Source organism: Harpia harpyja, chromosome W (genome assembly GCF_026419915.1).
Source record: "Harpia harpyja isolate bHarHar1 chromosome W, bHarHar1 primary haplotype, whole genome shotgun sequence".
NCBI lineage: Eukaryota > Metazoa > Chordata > Aves > Accipitriformes > Accipitridae > Harpia > Harpia harpyja.
In genome coordinates, this window is record NC_068968.1 from 7,441,130 (window position 1) to 7,458,112 (window position 16,983).

Sequence of the window (16,983 nt, forward strand, 5' to 3'; positions counted from 1 at the left end):
AGTATCTGATTTAGAACAGAAGGAAAATATGGGGAGGCAGAATTTAACCTTATGTTAGTTTATGTGATCGTGTCCTTTCTTTGTTATCTCATAGAGTATTTGGGCTAGTGTTTTTATAATGATCTGAGGGACAGAGGTTAAAAAAGACATGGACAAACCTGATAAGTGTGTTGAGTAACACACACGTGTTTATTGAAACAGTTGTGGCTATGTTCCTCTCTGCATGTGCCCCATCATAGTAACTATGATCTATATTATTCAGGTGTATTTTAATGTGCAGTTTTTGATGCTGCACATTGGAAAATATGGTACACAAAGACCATAAGTAGCCTGAGCCTCAGTTACACATCTCTTCCTGAGATGGTCAGATTTAATGCTGTCTTTGAGGGAAGCATTTCGAGCCTACTTAGCCACCAGCACACATTAACATGAAATTTTCTTTACATGCACTGACATACACAGTGTGTATAGCAAGATATCAATAACCATGAAAAAGTCATTTTGCATAGAGACACCAAATTTAAATAAATATACTATGCAAAAAAAAATCATTTTTATGATGAAACTAAGTACCAGACTTTTACAATCACTCTTTTAAATTGGCATTTTTATAATTAGGGGTGTGTGTGTGGGGGGGGTGTGTATGTGCATATACATGTATGAAATGATAGAATAGTCTAACTTCCCCATTTGAACAAACTAAGAATGTTTCATTCGTGTAGATAGCTCTATCCACAAGATCTTGTGGATCAATTTCTAATGACCTACTAGAAAATTTGGTCTTAACTCTGGATGTGGGAAACATTCTGGAAAATATAAGATAACAAGGCTTTCATGTAGTTTTGTGAAAAACATTATTCTTTGCCTTCTGTGCTTTGCATGCAGAAGGTGTTTGATGCCTCATGGCTTTTATATAAGACTTAAACTTACTAACTTCTCTGCTCTGTGGCACTGTATTCAGGATGTAGAGTCCTCAGGCATTCCTACAGGCTCTCCAAGATCGAGGACAGGCCTTTGGATAATTTATAGACCATTTGATTATATGCCTTCTGATGATGGAAGAAGGTGTTTTTCATCCCCTAGTTAGGGAAAGGCTTGAGATGTCTCTCTCCAACCACCATATGATTTTCAATCATTTGTACTTAATACCTTCTTCCTCTCTGAGAACTGTAATGCTGGTTTTAGTTGCATAAGTGCTATTTTGGGGACTAGAAGCTATAGAAAAATGTTTGGTCAAAAATTTGGTAGAACAGCAGCCACAGAGGCTATATTTTGCTAGTCTGTGTCATAGTTCCATCAGTTCTTTTATAAGGGTAAAGCGACTCCAGTATTTAACCATTTAAAATTTGGATTTTTAAATTAAACAATCGCCACAATGCCTTTGTGAGTACAGTTGATTCTCCTTCTGCAAGGAATGCCTCAAGGCGTACAGCTGATGCTACTTTATCATTGTTTATTGCTTCCTTTTTATTCCTTACAGCAGAGCAGTGATACTGTTTTCACATTTGTTCTTCTACCAGGATTGTAAAGAAACTGGCCAATTTCCTTGTACTTTGCATTCACCAACATCCTCAGATAGCCTGCTAGGAATTTGTTTTGATATACTAATGATTTACAAAATTAATTTCTCTTCTTTTAAGTAGCTTCAGGGAGTCTCTGATCTAAGTTGTCATTGTGTGCAATCTGTCTACTCTGAACTTGTTTCTCTTTTTCTAATCTGGTGTTATATGAATTTAACACAAATTGTTATGTAAATACACAAACACCCATTAATATCTATGATGTGCTATATTTATACTGTGTGGTGTTAGAAACATCAAGTTTATTTATAGTTTAAGATTCATGTCTTATTTTTACATACCACATGTTGGAAATGCATTATATAATTTCAGATTAAAATAACTTTTGAAAATTTGTCTTATAGAGTGCAGGCTTAGTAAAGGTAGATGGTAGTTCTGCATTTGAAGAAGCTTTACAGAACATTGATGAAGAACTTAAATTGGATTTCAGTGTTAGACTAATAATTAATAAGAAATTTGAAAGCTATGAGCAGGCGTAACATCTTTGACCTTGACTGGAGTTTGGCCTTCTGCATAGGCTGCAGGACTCAATTTAATAGGAAGAGCTTGTTCTCTTTTTATTACTAGCATCATTCCCCATTTGAATGGGGAGTAGTATCTTAAAATGAATGCATGGTTATTATAACAGAATTGACTGAAAGCAGCTGAGAGGGTATATATATACATATATATATAAAAAAATATAAAAAAATATACACCCACCCACCCCCCTTTAAATTGTGCTGTTCAGCTGTTCTTTCTCTCCTTCATTCATTTTCCCTCCTTGCTTTCCGAATAGTAAATGTACACAACCAAGCAAGCAGGAACGCGCAAATACCACTGCATTTTCCAAATTAAAAATTAACAATTGCATTTAGTAGGTTGCATAATTTCAAGCATATAAAATGTACATGAAATCCTGTACTAATTTCTATCTATTTTCAGTACATCCCAATTGACTTGTTATCCACAGCCTATTTTGTTCCAGAATGTTTGATATTCCTGTATTTCATGGACTGAATTTAGAGACACGGATTTGTATGGAAATTTACCTCATAAATATGATTTTGAAATGTTACTGTTTTTTTTAAATAGGAATATTTGTCCTGGATCTGTGGTCCTCTGTGGCTTCTGGTGCTTTCTACCTTCTGTGTTTTCACCGCCTAAATCTCATTATGTGACAGCTGAAGACATTATCACTTTCAAATATTATTTTTCTTAGAAGCAATTGGCTTAGCCGAAGTCAAGGGAAGTTGATAAGGATTTTCTGTGCCTGCAGACGTAACCCATTTCACTTAGCACTACTGAGAAACTTCTTTCTTTGTAGCATATTAGGATTTCTTCTGCTGACAACTGAATATGTTCTTAAGTATATGTTTCATAACGATATCCTAAAGTTTTTTAAAAAATGATTAAATATAATTTTCTTTTATGAAAATTGTAAGATCAAATTTTGATGTCTAAGTTTAACTCAACATTCTTCTATTCCCATCTTTTGAATCAAATCAATACTTAAGGTATCATTTTTCTTGAATTGCCTTTCTGCATAGAGTATTCATATTGAAATCTGTGAAGACGGTAGGTAAAAAGGGACGACGAAAGACCATTGCTTTTCCAGCATATTCTGCAACTTTAAAAGAAATTTTAAAACACTGCTGATTTAACATGTATTTGATATGTATCTGAGAACTGAAATGGTCAGCTGTGTCATTTGTTTATTCTTTTCTTCAGAAAACCACACAACATTTGAGGGATTTGATATTATCTATCTCATATTCAGTTAAACTGGTTACTATTCATCTGTATTCTGGGTGCTCTAAATACCTGGACCTCTTTACAGCTGTTTTACCATTTGTGTGATCTGACTGAGAGCATTTACAGGCTAGTCGCAAGAAGCAAATGCACTTGAGCCTCATTGTATTTTGAAAGTTTTGCCCTTTATATCAAATAGTACATTTGCTAAGTGCAAACCAACTGTCTTTTGGTAATAAATAAATAGATAGATTGCCTTCCTACCAGTAGGAGTTTCATTTTTATATCTAGCATACAAAGTCTTCAGAAAGACCACAGGCAAAAGAAAGTGTAAGTGCTCATGTTGCATACATTGAATTCACTGAGTGTGTTTCTTTAGCTTAATTCAGCACTACGTTTCTTTGGCTTTAATAGTATTGCAGTGGAGGTAAGAACTATACCTAAGATAAAGAGAAGGAACGTGAAGGAGCAAAAAACAGGCCCAAAAATAAAAGAATTTGGGCTGGTTTTTTTTGTTTTGCTTGTTTCTTACTGTGGTTAACTTCTTTCTTTCTTTTAGTGTCACTCCAACTACAATAAAGTTAACTTACTGTTATCACTTTCTTAAACAAAGAACTGGAGCAATTTTCTGGAAGACAAACTGAATGTGTTGGGAGGAAGATGTAGAATGTGTTTTTGGATCTCTAACGGACATATACTGAGAGTTCAGGCTTCCATTTCTAAACTTTTGAAGGATAGAAAGGGGCAAAAAGCAATGGAGATGAGGAATTGCTTGTTTGGCCCTGTATATGGCGCGTAGCATGCTGGAAATACTTTTCTTACGTTCAGAAGGACATTCTTTGTGTATTGCACCTTCTCACTCCTTAAATTACTTCTAAGTTTTTGAATAGTCTAATTTTAAAAATCCTGCAAAAGTTTTTTTTATTTCCAATTACATATTTACTGAACAGCCTTGTCTAGATTCAGGCTGGAAGTGAAGTAGCATGAAGGTCTCTTCCTGTTGCTTTTTTGAAAAGTTACCTTGCATAGCTCTACTCTCTACTAGTGACAAATATTGTTCAATTAAGTATTTAATTAGTAAATCTTCAGGAACAACATTTACTAAACAGTGTGAAGTGTTTTATTACTTTTATTCCTGGGTGGTAAACTGAAGGCTTTGATTCTGCAAGGACCTACATAACATGTGCATTTAATTTTCAGCTACTAATAGACCTCACCTGGCTGCCTAGGCTACTCTGGTGTTTGCAGGTGTGACTACAGTTCATTTAGACATGGTCAACCTAGCTTTAAAACAGCTAGTTCAGGTATTGCTAGTAGTTGAGGTACAGTTGAACTGATTTTTTCACTATGAGTTATCTTTTAGAGTCTTTATGTAGTTTCTTGGATGGTTTTGCAGCCTGCGTTGGTCTATATTGGTACCTGAAGTTTGAAGAAAGCTTGAATGGTTTTACTGAAGCTATAATCTCTCTGGTCTGAAGCATTGATGTGCTCTAAAGAAGTCTTAATGCTGTACTGCAGAAAGTATTTTAAATTTGTAATTTAGATTTTCATCCTGAAAAACCTTTCTTAAATTCTTCTTAATTTTATGAACTTTGAATAATCAATTGATTTTGAAGGAATGAGGTTTAAATTGGCACAGAGTTTTTTGTTTTATCAAAAATGGCAATTAAACAAAAATATGAAAAAATCTTAGTAAATAATATCTGGAAATTCAGTTTCATGTACAGTTTTAAAAATAGTGCACAAAAACATTCTTTTTGGCTTAACCAAAATGACATTCACTTAGTAGTGACTTAGTAATGTCATTTGCTGAAATGGCATATTTATTTTGGTTTCAGTGGTCATTAGCAGCTCTGAAAAGATGGTATTTTAAAATGGAATTATAACAGGGTTTGTTAATGGCATACTAAAGTTAACCTTATATTTTATCATTTCAGTTATTCATGGTGGACAATGGAGCAGATGACTGGAGGATAGCCATGACTTATGAGCGTATTTTCTTTATCTGCTTGGAAATACTTGTATGTGCTATACATCCCATACCTGGGAACTATACGTTCACGTGGACAGCCCGGCTTGCCTTTTCTTATGCTCCATCCACAACAACAGCTGATGTGGATATTATTTTATCTATACCAATGTTCTTAAGGCTGTATCTTATTGCCAGAGTTATGCTTTTGCATAGCAAACTTTTCACTGATGCATCATCTAGAAGCATTGGGGCGTTAAATAAGATAAACTTCAATACCCGCTTTGTTATGAAGACCTTAATGACAATATGTCCGGGAACTGTACTGTTGGTTTTTAGTATCTCATTATGGATAATTGCTGCGTGGACTGTCCGAGCTTGTGAAAGGTAAGGTGGTTCTGTTTGGTTGGTTCTGTCTGTCTGTCTTGTTTTGCTTCTTTGGTTTTGTATTTGAAGGACCTAAATATTTAATGGAATGGAGCTGTTACCGAAATCCGGAATAAAACTCCTTAACACCAATGTGAAGTTAAGAAGCAGGCACTTCGTTTATTGCAGTGCTGGGGACACGGGGGGGATCGCTCCTCCAAAGGCGTGTCCAACTTAGTATCAAAATCCATCAGTTTTTATAGACTTTTTCTGTCAGGTCATTGTTACGTAAGCTCTTTACATAAAAATGCATACTATGCTCGCTCTTAAATTTAACCTTTATAAATGATTGGTCCTTTGATTATATAACCTTATCAATATTCTTATTTAAAAACAATCATTGGTCAATTTCACTTAGCTCTACTGATTGGAATCTTCGATACTCAAATCGAGATGGGAAGGGTAAGGGGGTTTCCAAGCAGCATAACTGGTGTCCATGACAGTTTCCTTAGTTTCTTAAAACAAAACATAGAAAAAACAGTAACTTCCTGGTGAGGTTTCTATGGTTAGCTATTTCAAACTTTAACAATATTAACGTTCCCATAGTCACACATAACACAGTTCCTAAAGTTTCTATGGCTACATTTCAAACTTAACAATCCTATACATTATGCTTCACAATTTTACTTCTTAATCAAACCTAACTCTTCTATGTGATTAAATTTTGATTTCTTTATCAGAATATTTGTAACAGAGCCTCCTGGCCTTTGATGTGTTGAGTGCTGGTTGGATTTCACTCTGTCACAGATTGTCAGGAATGCTTTGCCTTTTAATCTGAAGGATTTATGTAGAGAAGTTTGTGCCATAGCACTTATTGTAGTATTGCAAATTGATTTCAATGTTTTTATTTAACTTTGCTAAAACGCAGGGAGTTGGCAAGACCAAGAAAGGGTGATGTACTGGTTTTGACTGGGACAGAGTTAACTTTCTTCACAGCAGCTCGTATGGTGCTATGTTTTGGATTTGTGACCAAAATAGTGTTGATAGCACACTGATGTTTTAGCTATTGCTGAACAGTGCTTACACAGCATCAAGACCTTCTCTGTTTCTCCCTCTGCCCACCCCCAGCGAGTAGGCTGGGGGTGCACAAGACACTGGGAGGGGACACAGCTGACCCCAACTGACCAAAGGGATATTCCAGACCATATACCATCATGCTCAGCAATAAAAGCTGGGGGGAAGTTTGGAGATATGGCATTTGTCTTCCCAAGTAACCATTATGTGTGATGAAGCCCTGCTTTCCTGGGAAAGTAAGATGGGAAGTAGTGAATGAATTCCTTATTTTGCTTTGCTTGTGCATACAGCTTTTGCTTTCCCTATTAAACTGTCTTTATCTTAACCCATGCGTTTTCTCACTTCTACCCTTCAGATTCTCTTTCCCCTCCCGCTGGGGGGGACTGAGCGAGCGGCTGTGTGGGGCTTAGCTGCCTACTGGGGTTAACCCACAACAGAGGCAAAGAGGAATGGGGGGGGGGGGGGGGGGAAGGGAGAGAGAGCGCGCAATAAAAACAGAGGGGAAAAGAGATAAATAGGGGGTGAGAGAGAGCAACAGAGAGACAAAGAAGGAGAAAGGAAAAGTCAGAGGCAGAGAAAGAAAGAGAAGGGGGTAGAAAAAGAAAAAAGAGGGAGAGAAAAAGAGAAACGGAGAGAGGTAGAGAGGGTGAAAGAGAAAGAGGAACGGAAAAGAGAACTTCTAAAAGAAAGATAAGTAGTTAGACGGACAGAGGAAGAGAGTTAGAGAGAAGGAAAGAGAGGGAGAGTAAGATAGGAAGAGAGAAAGGGAGGGAGAAATAGTGAGACAGAGAGGGGAGGGAATAGGGAGAGCAGACAGACAAACCAAGAGAGACAGCAAAAGTGAGAGTGTGAGAGTGAGAGAGAGAGAAAGCACACAAGAGACGAAGCGAGTTGAAGACAGAAAAAGTGGGAGAGAGAAAAATACTGAGTAAGCGAGAGAGAGAAAGCAAGGGGCAAAAGCAAGAGACTGAGCGAGAGAGAGAAAGCGAGAGAGGAAAGGAGTGAACGTCATGGAGCAAAAGCAAGAAACTGTGTGAGAGCGAGAGCAAAAGCTAGAGGAAGAGCGAGCGAGAAAGGAAGGGGAAGCGAAATAGAGGGAGAGAGCAAGAGAGGGAGACGGCGAAAGCGAGAATGTGAGTGCGAGACTGAGAGTGAATGAAAAGGCGAGATAGAGAGGAAAAGCTAGAGAGAGAGAGAGAGAAAGGCTAGTGAAAGATGGAGAAAGTGAGAAACAGACATGTTGTTTTTCCTCTTCCTTTCCCCGTTTGCCTACTTTGGAAACTGTTTAGGGGAGTTATTTGTGACAGCTAGCTGATATAAATCAGCAGTTAAAATGCAAGCTGGCTGTTATGGTCAGGTTACTTTTGGAAGTTATTCATTGCATTACTTCTCAATTTATTATGGAGAAAAATAGCTTATCTTATAAACTGAACGTAGACGTTATCTTGATGTTGCTGCTTTTATTGTTAATATTGCCAGAATTGTGGAATGCAGTTTGTTACAGTAGATGCTTAGTGTCGATGTTGTTCAATTATGTTATGGCAAGACTAATCACGTTCTGAAAATGTTAACAGTGACGTATTATAGTTTCAAAATATTTCCCATACCTGGGACAGAAGGAACATTCTAGGGGTGGGTTGACCTTGGCTGGCTGCCAGGTGCCCACCTAGCTGCTCTCTCACTCCGCCTCCTCAGCAGGACAGGGGGGAGAAAATACAATGAAAAACCTTGTGAGTCAACATAAGGACAGGGAGATCGCTCAGCAATTACTGTCATGGGCAAACCAGACTTGACTTGGGGAAGACTTAATTTAATTTATTGCCAATTAAAAATACAGTAGGACAGTGAGAAACAAAGACTAAAAACACCTTTCCCCCACCCCCTCCTTCCCAGGCTCAACTTCACTCCTGACTCTTCTACCTCCTCCCCCACTGAGCGGCACAGGGGGGATGGGGAACAGGGAATGCAGTCAGTTCATAATGCTTTGTCTCTGCCACTCCTTCCTCCTCATTGCTGCTGTTCTGCTCCAGCGTGGGGTCCCTCCCATGGGATACAGTCGTTCATGAACTGCTCCAGCACGGGCCCTTTCCACGGGGTGCAGTCCTTCAGGAACGGACTGTTCCAGCATGGGTCCCCCCGCAGGGTCACAGGTCCTGCCAGGAGCCTGCTCCATTGTGGACTCTCCACAGGCTGCAGTGTGGGTATCTGCTCCAGTGTGGGGTCCTTCATGGGCTGCAGGGGGGACAGCCTGCTTCACCACTGTCGCCTTCATGGTCTACAAGGGGAATCTCTGCTCTGGTGCCTGGAGCACCTTGTGGTGGTGCATTTCTTCCCCCTCTCCAGGCTGATTTACAAACTCGGGAAGGCTCGCTAGGCCTTAGCGTAAGTGTAATGAGTCGGGCAGTTAAGGGACCCTTGACTGTGCCAGGAACTCTTACACAGCTAAGACAGGGAGTTATGCTGTGCGTCTCAAGGACCCCTGCTGCCTGGCGAAGGCGGGGGACAGGAGTAGAGATAGTCATGGTCTCATAACAACCTTGAGACATTACAGTCCTCCCCTGACAATCTTGGAGCATCCCGTATCTATGTTTTGAGTTATTCTCAGACAGCCTCGGAGCTTTCCTTATCTGCATGTGAAATGGTACCAGCGCAGCTGGGATTCCAGCAACTTGTTGATGACAAAAGTCAATCATCTCACAAATCTATAAACAGAGGTGCTAAGTGAGACCCTTTGAGCTCTCCTGGACCGTGGCGGGCTGCGGCCAGCATCTCCCTCTGAGTGGGACGCCTCTCAGAGCTCGCAGACTTTCCTGTTTGCAAAGGTTGGAGGTTTGTCACCGAAAGCTGACACGATCGGGGCTGATACTCTCAGCTCCTTGAGGCTCAACCCTTTGCCCATTGAGAAAGATGCCGAAGCATTTGAAGTGAATCTTTTCACTGGCCTCGAGGGGAATTTTTAACAGGTATACCTCTCTTACTCTCTTTTAATCTCTTATATGTATATCTCTTAGTGTCTTTGTGCATGTGTGTGTACTAACCTGAATAGTCTATAGCAAGTATATTATAAGTTATTACTTTCAATTTTATACTTAAATTACTGTCGTGAACTTTATTCAACTGTGAATGAATCTCAGGCTGCTATTATACTCATAATCCCTTTAGATATAAACCATTGTCCAAGTCTGGGACTAGGAGTTGACCCAGCTGCACCTAGAATCCGACGGGAGTTTAGAAAGCAAGGGGGTCTTCTCTGAACCTCGTGACTCAAGGGGAGGGTCTCCCCTACTTTTCCACATTCCCGATCTTTGCACAAAGCACAAGAAAAGTCAAATTAGAACTAATTTCTTTGTAATATGGGTGTTGTGGGGGGGGGGGTTGGTTTTTTTTTTGTTGTTTTTTTTTTGTTTGGTGTTTTGTTGTTTTTTTTTTTTTTTTTTTACCCTATTACATTGTCGGTCTCTATATACATAAGTTTAGTCTGATTCTAACTTAATTTTCCTGTGTGCATTTCATCCGTGTACTAAGTAATAGAGTGAACCTTGCCAATGAATTCTGTGAAGTCGCATGTTTATACAAATTTCTATTAAATCATTTTTCTATTGCTAATACAATCAGAGGTGATTCTTTAAGTGATCCGAACCCCTCTGTCACGGCCTGGGCTGGACAGAGCAGGGAGTCGTGTTTAATTCGAAACTCCCTCGGGCTAAATTAAGGTGAAACGACACCAAACAATCAGTTAAAGATTTTATTCATGACAGAAGCAAACTGAACTGGGGAGGCGTGATAGTAGGTGGCGGGGTTTCTCACAACAGGAATTGGCATAAGACTACTTCTGTAAACCGTGTAACCCGTGGTAACCATGTACATCAATTCAGGGAACAAGGAGATCCCTCCCGTTGAGTCACGAGGTTCAGAGCAGACCTCCTTGCTTTCTAGACGACTCCTCAGAGAAGGGCCCAGGGGCAGCTGGATCCACTCTTAGTCCCAGACTTGGTCAACGGTTTATGTCTTGGAACGGATGAGGTGTAGGGATTGTGGAAAAGGGAAAGAGAGAGAGAAGAAGACAGAGAGAAAAAAAGAAGAGAGAAAGATTTCACCGGTCCTGGGTCCAGCATGGGTCCAGTCAGCCGAGGGGTCCAGTTCCGGTGGGCTTGTGCACCTGGGGCTTCAGTTTGTGTCCTTTTATCATCCTTGCCCATCCTTCGGGCGGGCACCCGAACTGGTCAGGCTAATGAGCAGTTTGTGAGCCTTTGGGCTTGGGGGTTGTTTGTGGAGTAACTTCTCCTTCCCTGCAGACGTGGCCATTGTTTGATCTTTGTATCAGAACAGCTTATCAGAACAGGGAGCTGCGCACCCTCCAGCGCGCCCTCCCCCTCCTGTTGCTGATGTCTGAGCTGGTGGGCTTTTCACCTTGGTTCCTTGCTGTGCAGGGTTTGTCTTTAAGCAGAACTTGCCCCACCGCAATGTTTGAGACATTGACTCTTTCAGTCTCTCACACACTACCAAAAGCCTTGCAATGTAAATGCAATACAAGAAGTAACAAAGTGTTAGAAGGAACGATGTTTTGCCTTCTAAATTCATTGCAAGTGACAAGGTGTGCTCTCATTTTGGCCCAAAATACAGGAATTCCAATATTCTGACACTAGTATTTCCAGAAAGGTTCAATTTTATTTCTGCACTGAAATCCAGACATCTTTTAGAACTTTGTTTATACTAGTATAACAGTGATGTTATACCAGTACAGAGCTCGTAGGTTGATCAATCAAAAAAATTCCTGAATTAGAAAATAGAACATGAATTTACTTGTAGTTATTTTCCTGTAAAACAGTGGGTTTATCTCGGTGATATCCAATATTTGTTTTTAAGCCTTGTTCTGTATTAAATAAAATCCATTGGTAAAATTCCTATGGGTTTCCACAAGTGGTCCACTGAATCCAAGTATGTTCATTGAAAACTGAATCTATTGCTGCAACATAAATTGGACAACTATTTCAGATCACTTAAGTTGTGAGCTTTTGGGTCAGGGGCTTTGTTCTCTGTTGCGCGCTGCTTAGCACAGTGGTATCAGAGAATAACACTTCCATATGATATGTTGCAGTGCTAATAAATGTAATATTTTTGGGGGGCGGGGGGGAAGCTAAACACTTCTGAAAGCTCCTGATGTTCAGATGAAGATGAATGCTTGCGTGTGCTGATACAGCAGTTTAACTATTCAGTTTCGATTGATGCTGAGTGTGCTGACAGCTTGTGCCGAGAACCCTGCCCAGGCAGGAGTAATGCCCAAACTTGGCATTGTTTTTCTCCTTGGAAGTGTGCTGCCTGAAGTGGAGAAGGCTGAGGTGAGAGTCTGTAGTCTTAATTCACTCGCAGAGGGGAACATATCTGCCAGGTGGTGACCATTTAGTAGTGTCAATCAATTTTACTCCTTTTAGATCTGTACTAGCACTATGCACAATGCTATGCCATGAACATATATCAGGTTGAGTTGGAACAGATACCGAAAAGCCGGTCAAAGAAACTCTCTAAGACTCATTTTGGAGTTTTAGAAAGCAGGCATTCTTTATTGCAGCGCTGGATGCACGGGGGATAGTTCCACCTAGCGTGCATACCACAGCTTTAGCACAAACAGCTTATATAGAATAACTAATTGCATATTAATCAGATTAGTATACACATACATAAAAATGATTGTAACTGATTATCATAGTACTGCCTACATCCGATCATGCGCACTGAAGGATCCATTTGAGTCAAAGGGCTGCTTTTGCGACCACCGACCCATTTGAAGTTCTTGCTGGCTGTCCTCGAAGTCTTTATTCTTGTCCTTGTCCTTTGATCTTGAAGCTTAACGCAGTTTCAATCACGTGTGGTCAGTTTCAACATTGTTCTCATCTAGCGTACAGGAACATCTAGTCATAAGAGCAAAGAACTGCAAAACTTAGGAGTAACTACCTCTAGTAGTTAATTGCTTGGCTATACTTTTGTCTATTGTTTCAATCATAGTGTTAGTATAAGATTTCTAATAATTATTTACCAAATCTCACTTTTACAGTCGCCTAGCAGCAAACCAGTTTCCACGGCTGGTACAAAATATTAAAACCATCAAAATATTTAGACATACCATACAGAATGTATGGAAATATGCTATCAATTCCCCCCTTTCTGTTTGAGGCTACTAATTCTTTTAGTAGTCTCACTTGAACATAGATTGTGTCACAGCTCGTTTAAGACAGCTAAAAGCGACACAGATTATAACAGTGATGATAAGTACTTCTCTTGCTTTGTTGGTGCGACAAGGGAAAGCCTCAGGCTACCCAGTAAAGGTATCAACTAGAACTAGGATATATCAATATCCCTCTTTTTGAAGCAATTCTGTAAAATCAATTTGCCAATATTTTCCTGGAGAATTTCCTTGCTTAGTAATTCCAAAAATGATTTTATTATTGGTTTTGGGATTATTACGTATACAAATTTCACATCTGCTTGTAATTATTCGAATAATTTTTGTCAGATCTCTATTCAAAATACACGTTTGTAAATGTTTAACAAGGTTTTCTGTTCCCCAATGTACTTTGTTATGTTCAGCCCAGGCAATTTCTCTCATTATTGCGGGTGGGACTCTTATTTAACCTGTTGGCGTTATGGCCCGTCCTGTTTCATTTTTGTTAGCCTGCAATTTAATAATTAATTCTTCATCTTTTTCATTATAATTTGGAGCTTCTTTAGGTAAATTTACAGTTTTCTCTGGAACTAGTGCTAGGATGCCTTTTTCTGCAGCCTCTTTAGCAGCTCTATCAGCCAATCGGTTACCTGTTTCAAGGACAGTCCTGCCTGACTGATGTGCTTTACAGTGCATTATCGTGACTGCTGTTGGCTTTTGAATGGCTTCTAACAATTTCAGTATTTGTTCTGCATGCTGAATGGTGATTCCTTGTGCAGATAACAGTCCTCTTTCTTTCCATACTGCTCCATGTGCGTGTACTACTCCAAAAGCATACTTTGAGTCTGTCCAAATGTTGACTCGCTTTCCTTGACTTAGTTCCAGCGCTCGAGTAAGAGCTATCAATTCAGCCTTTTGGGCAGATACATTCGAGGGCAAAGCTCGTGATTCAATTACCTTCTCAGTAGTGGTTACCGCATATCCTGATAAACGTTTTCCTTCACGGATGAAACTGCTTCCATCGGTATATAGTTCCCAATCTGTTTCTTCCAGTGGCGCATCTCAGAGATCCGGTTGGCTGGAGTAGACCTCTTCAATTGTCTGCAGGCGGTCATGTTCCAGTTCTCCTTCAACTTGATCAGTTGTTAAAAACACAGCAGGGTTAACGATAGTAGTAGTTTTTAAGTAAACATCATCTTGCTCCAGCAACACCACTTGGTATTTCAGCATTCTACTAGGGGATAACCAATGCCCCCCTTTCTGTTCGAGCACAGTGATTACCATGTGGGGAACATGCACTGTAATTCTTTGTCCTAGGGTGAACTTGCGAGCTTCTTGGATCAATAGCACAGTTGCAGTGATGGCTCTCAGACAACCGGGCCATCCCAGACTCACATTGTCTAATCGCTTCGAGAAGTAGGCCACAGCTCACTGACTTGGTCCCAGATATTGGGCCAGGACACGCAGAGCTATACCTTTCCTTTCATGAGTAAAGAGTTCAAATGTCTTTGTGAGATCTGGCAGGCCTGGGGCTGGCGCCTCTGTTAGAGCCCGTTTCAGTTCTTTGAAAGCAGCTTTCCCGGCATCAGTCCAATCTATAAATCCATTGTTTGAGGTTTTGAGCTGCTTGTATAAAGGTCGGACCAGCAAGCCATAATTTGCAATCCACAGGCGACACCACCCAACCATTCCCAGAAATGCTCGCAATTCTTTTAGATTCTTAGGTTCAGGGAGACGACAAATTGCCTCCTTCCTCTGAGTTCCTAATTGTCTCTGTCCTTTCAGGATTTCAAAACCCAAATAAGTTACTTCTCTCTGGGTTATTTGGGCTTTTTCTTTTGACACTCGATATCCACCAAAAAGTTCAAAAGGCTAATAGTTAACTTTGTGCATTGTTCTTCTGTCTCAGCTGCAATTAACAGATCATCCACATATTGCAGCAAGATTCCTTGATTATTGTCTTTCTTCCAAATCTCTAATTCTCGTGCCAATTGATTTCCAAAAATGGTAGGGCTGTTCTTAAAGCCCTGAGGCAAGACTGTCCATGTATATTGTGTTTTTCTCCCAGTCTCAGGATTTTCCCATTCAAAAGCAAAAAGCTCTTGACTATTGGGATCCAAGGGAATACAGAAAAAGGCATCTTTTAAGTCTAACACTGTGAGCCATTCTTGTTTCTCTGTTAGGGTTGTTAACAAAGTATAAGGATTTGCTACTACCGGGTGAATATCTTGTATTTATCGCTCTGAGGTCTTGAACCAACCTGTAATCTTTTCCATTAGCCTTTTTAACAGGCAAGGTTGGGGTGTTATATTTGGATTCGCATTCTATTAACAATTTGTACTTTAGAAATTTTTGCATTATCGGTACTAACCCTTTCTGACTTTCCAGTTTTAGGGGGTTATTGTTTAATTCTTACCGGACTCAATCCTGGCTTTAAATCAATTCTCACAGGCTCTGCTCTTTTGGATTTACCAGGAACTTCCCCAGCCCAGACGATTGGAATTACAGCATTATTTACTTCGACTGGTATGATCCTCTGCTTTCGGTAGCCGTCCTGTAACAACAAAGCCACTGCTTCAATATGTTTAGTTTCTGGAATTAGAATTTTAATCTCACCATTTTTAAATTTAATTTCTGCTCCCAGTTTCTCAAGTAGGTCTCTCCCTAACAGGGGTTTAGGAGAATTTGGCAAATACAGAAACTGATGAGTGACCCATTGCTTTCCTAATTTCATTGCCAAAGGTTTAAAGAAGGGTCTAGCCTCTCGTTCACCTGTCGCACCAACAACACTAATTTCTTCAGAACTTAACTCCCCCTCTAAGGTGTTTAAAACTGAAAAGGTGGCTCCAGTGTCAACTAAAAATTCAATTTTCTGTTCTCCCAGGTTAGCTGTAACCAGAGGTTCTGCTGGGAGACTCCCCTCCGGTCCCCGTCAGATACTTTCACTCAACTTTCCCAAGAAAGGGGGAACTTGCTGAGATTGTGCGGTTGAGATTGGGATCACTTGTGACCTTGCAGATCTCAGGGGACATTCCCCTTTCCAGTGTCCTTCTTGTCTACAGTATGTACACTGATTCGGTCCCAGGGGCTGGTTTAATCCCACTGGTGACCCCAATCCAGTTCCTCTCCCTCGTCCCATGCCAGCTCCTACTTCCAGAGCAGCTACTAACCTTGCATTCATTTTACTCTGTAATTCATCTCTATTTCTATATGCCACCCAAGCAACTTCTAATAATTTTCCCCAATCTCGAGAATCTGCTCCTTGTAATTTTTGTAATTTCCTTCTGATATCATCAGAGGATTGTCCTATAAATAAAGGAGCCAACTGAGCTTTTCCTTCTTCAGACTCAGGATCCATATTAGTATATTTCCTAGCATCTTTCCAATCAGGATCCTGAGTCTGAATCATTGTTTCAAAAGCGTGGGCTGTTTGATCAGGGTTTTCTTGATAGCTCCCAGCTGCTACTTTCCAATTATTTAAATCCACAACAGAAAAGGGTACTTTAATAGTTGCCACACCCTCAGTCCCAAGCGCCTGACGAAGAGGAGCTTGAATAACTTCGCTCTGTTTAGCTCTTGTTCACCCTGCAACAGGACTATTCATGGCCTCTCTTTCATCGCTATTTCTGGGAACAGTTCTAGGTGGGGCCCTTTGAGATCCAGTTATCATTTCAGTATCATCCTCTCGTTCTTGCTCGTATAACTTTAAACATCTTTGCCCAATACTACATGCAGAACAACACCTTTTGAGCTTATTGTCACCTTTTTGTTTTTCTCTTTTTCCAAAGATAGCATAAAAGGATTGCTGGGTGGCATATTAATTCCACAATCCTTTTGCCACTCAGGATGATTCTTTAAGGTAAAGAACAAATCACAATACATAACTTCATCCCGTTTCTGCTCACGTCTCAAAAATAACATAAGTTGTAACATGGTGTTATAATTTAGTGTCCCATTCACAGGCCACTTTTCCCCTTCATCAAGCTTATACAGAGGCCACCAATGATTACAGTATTTAATCAAATCTTCTCTCCGCATGTTACCACCCGGGACACCCCCCAGCTATTTCCAGTGCTTCAAAATACACCCCAGAGGTGACCTTT

General features: G+C 40.1%; 1 protein-coding gene across 3 annotated transcripts in view; it reads left to right on the forward strand.

Moving 5' to 3' along the window:
• LOC128136077 (small conductance calcium-activated potassium channel protein 2-like) overlaps positions 1 to 16,983 on the forward strand; it is a 367,528-nt gene that overhangs the window by 3,031 nt on the left and 347,514 nt on the right. For 2 of the 3 annotated variants that reach the window (XR_008233248.1, XM_052775178.1), the window contains exon 3: positions 5,249 to 5,667. Coding sequence is in view for 2 of the 3 variants with exons in the window: in XM_052775178.1 (XP_052631138.1) it covers positions 5,249 to 5,667 (419 nt within the window). In the remaining variant the exon portion in view is untranslated. Of the gene's footprint in view, positions 1 to 2,654; positions 2,877 to 5,248; positions 5,668 to 16,983 lie in introns of those variants that run through there. The other variant, XM_052775179.1, reaches the window with a different exon arrangement.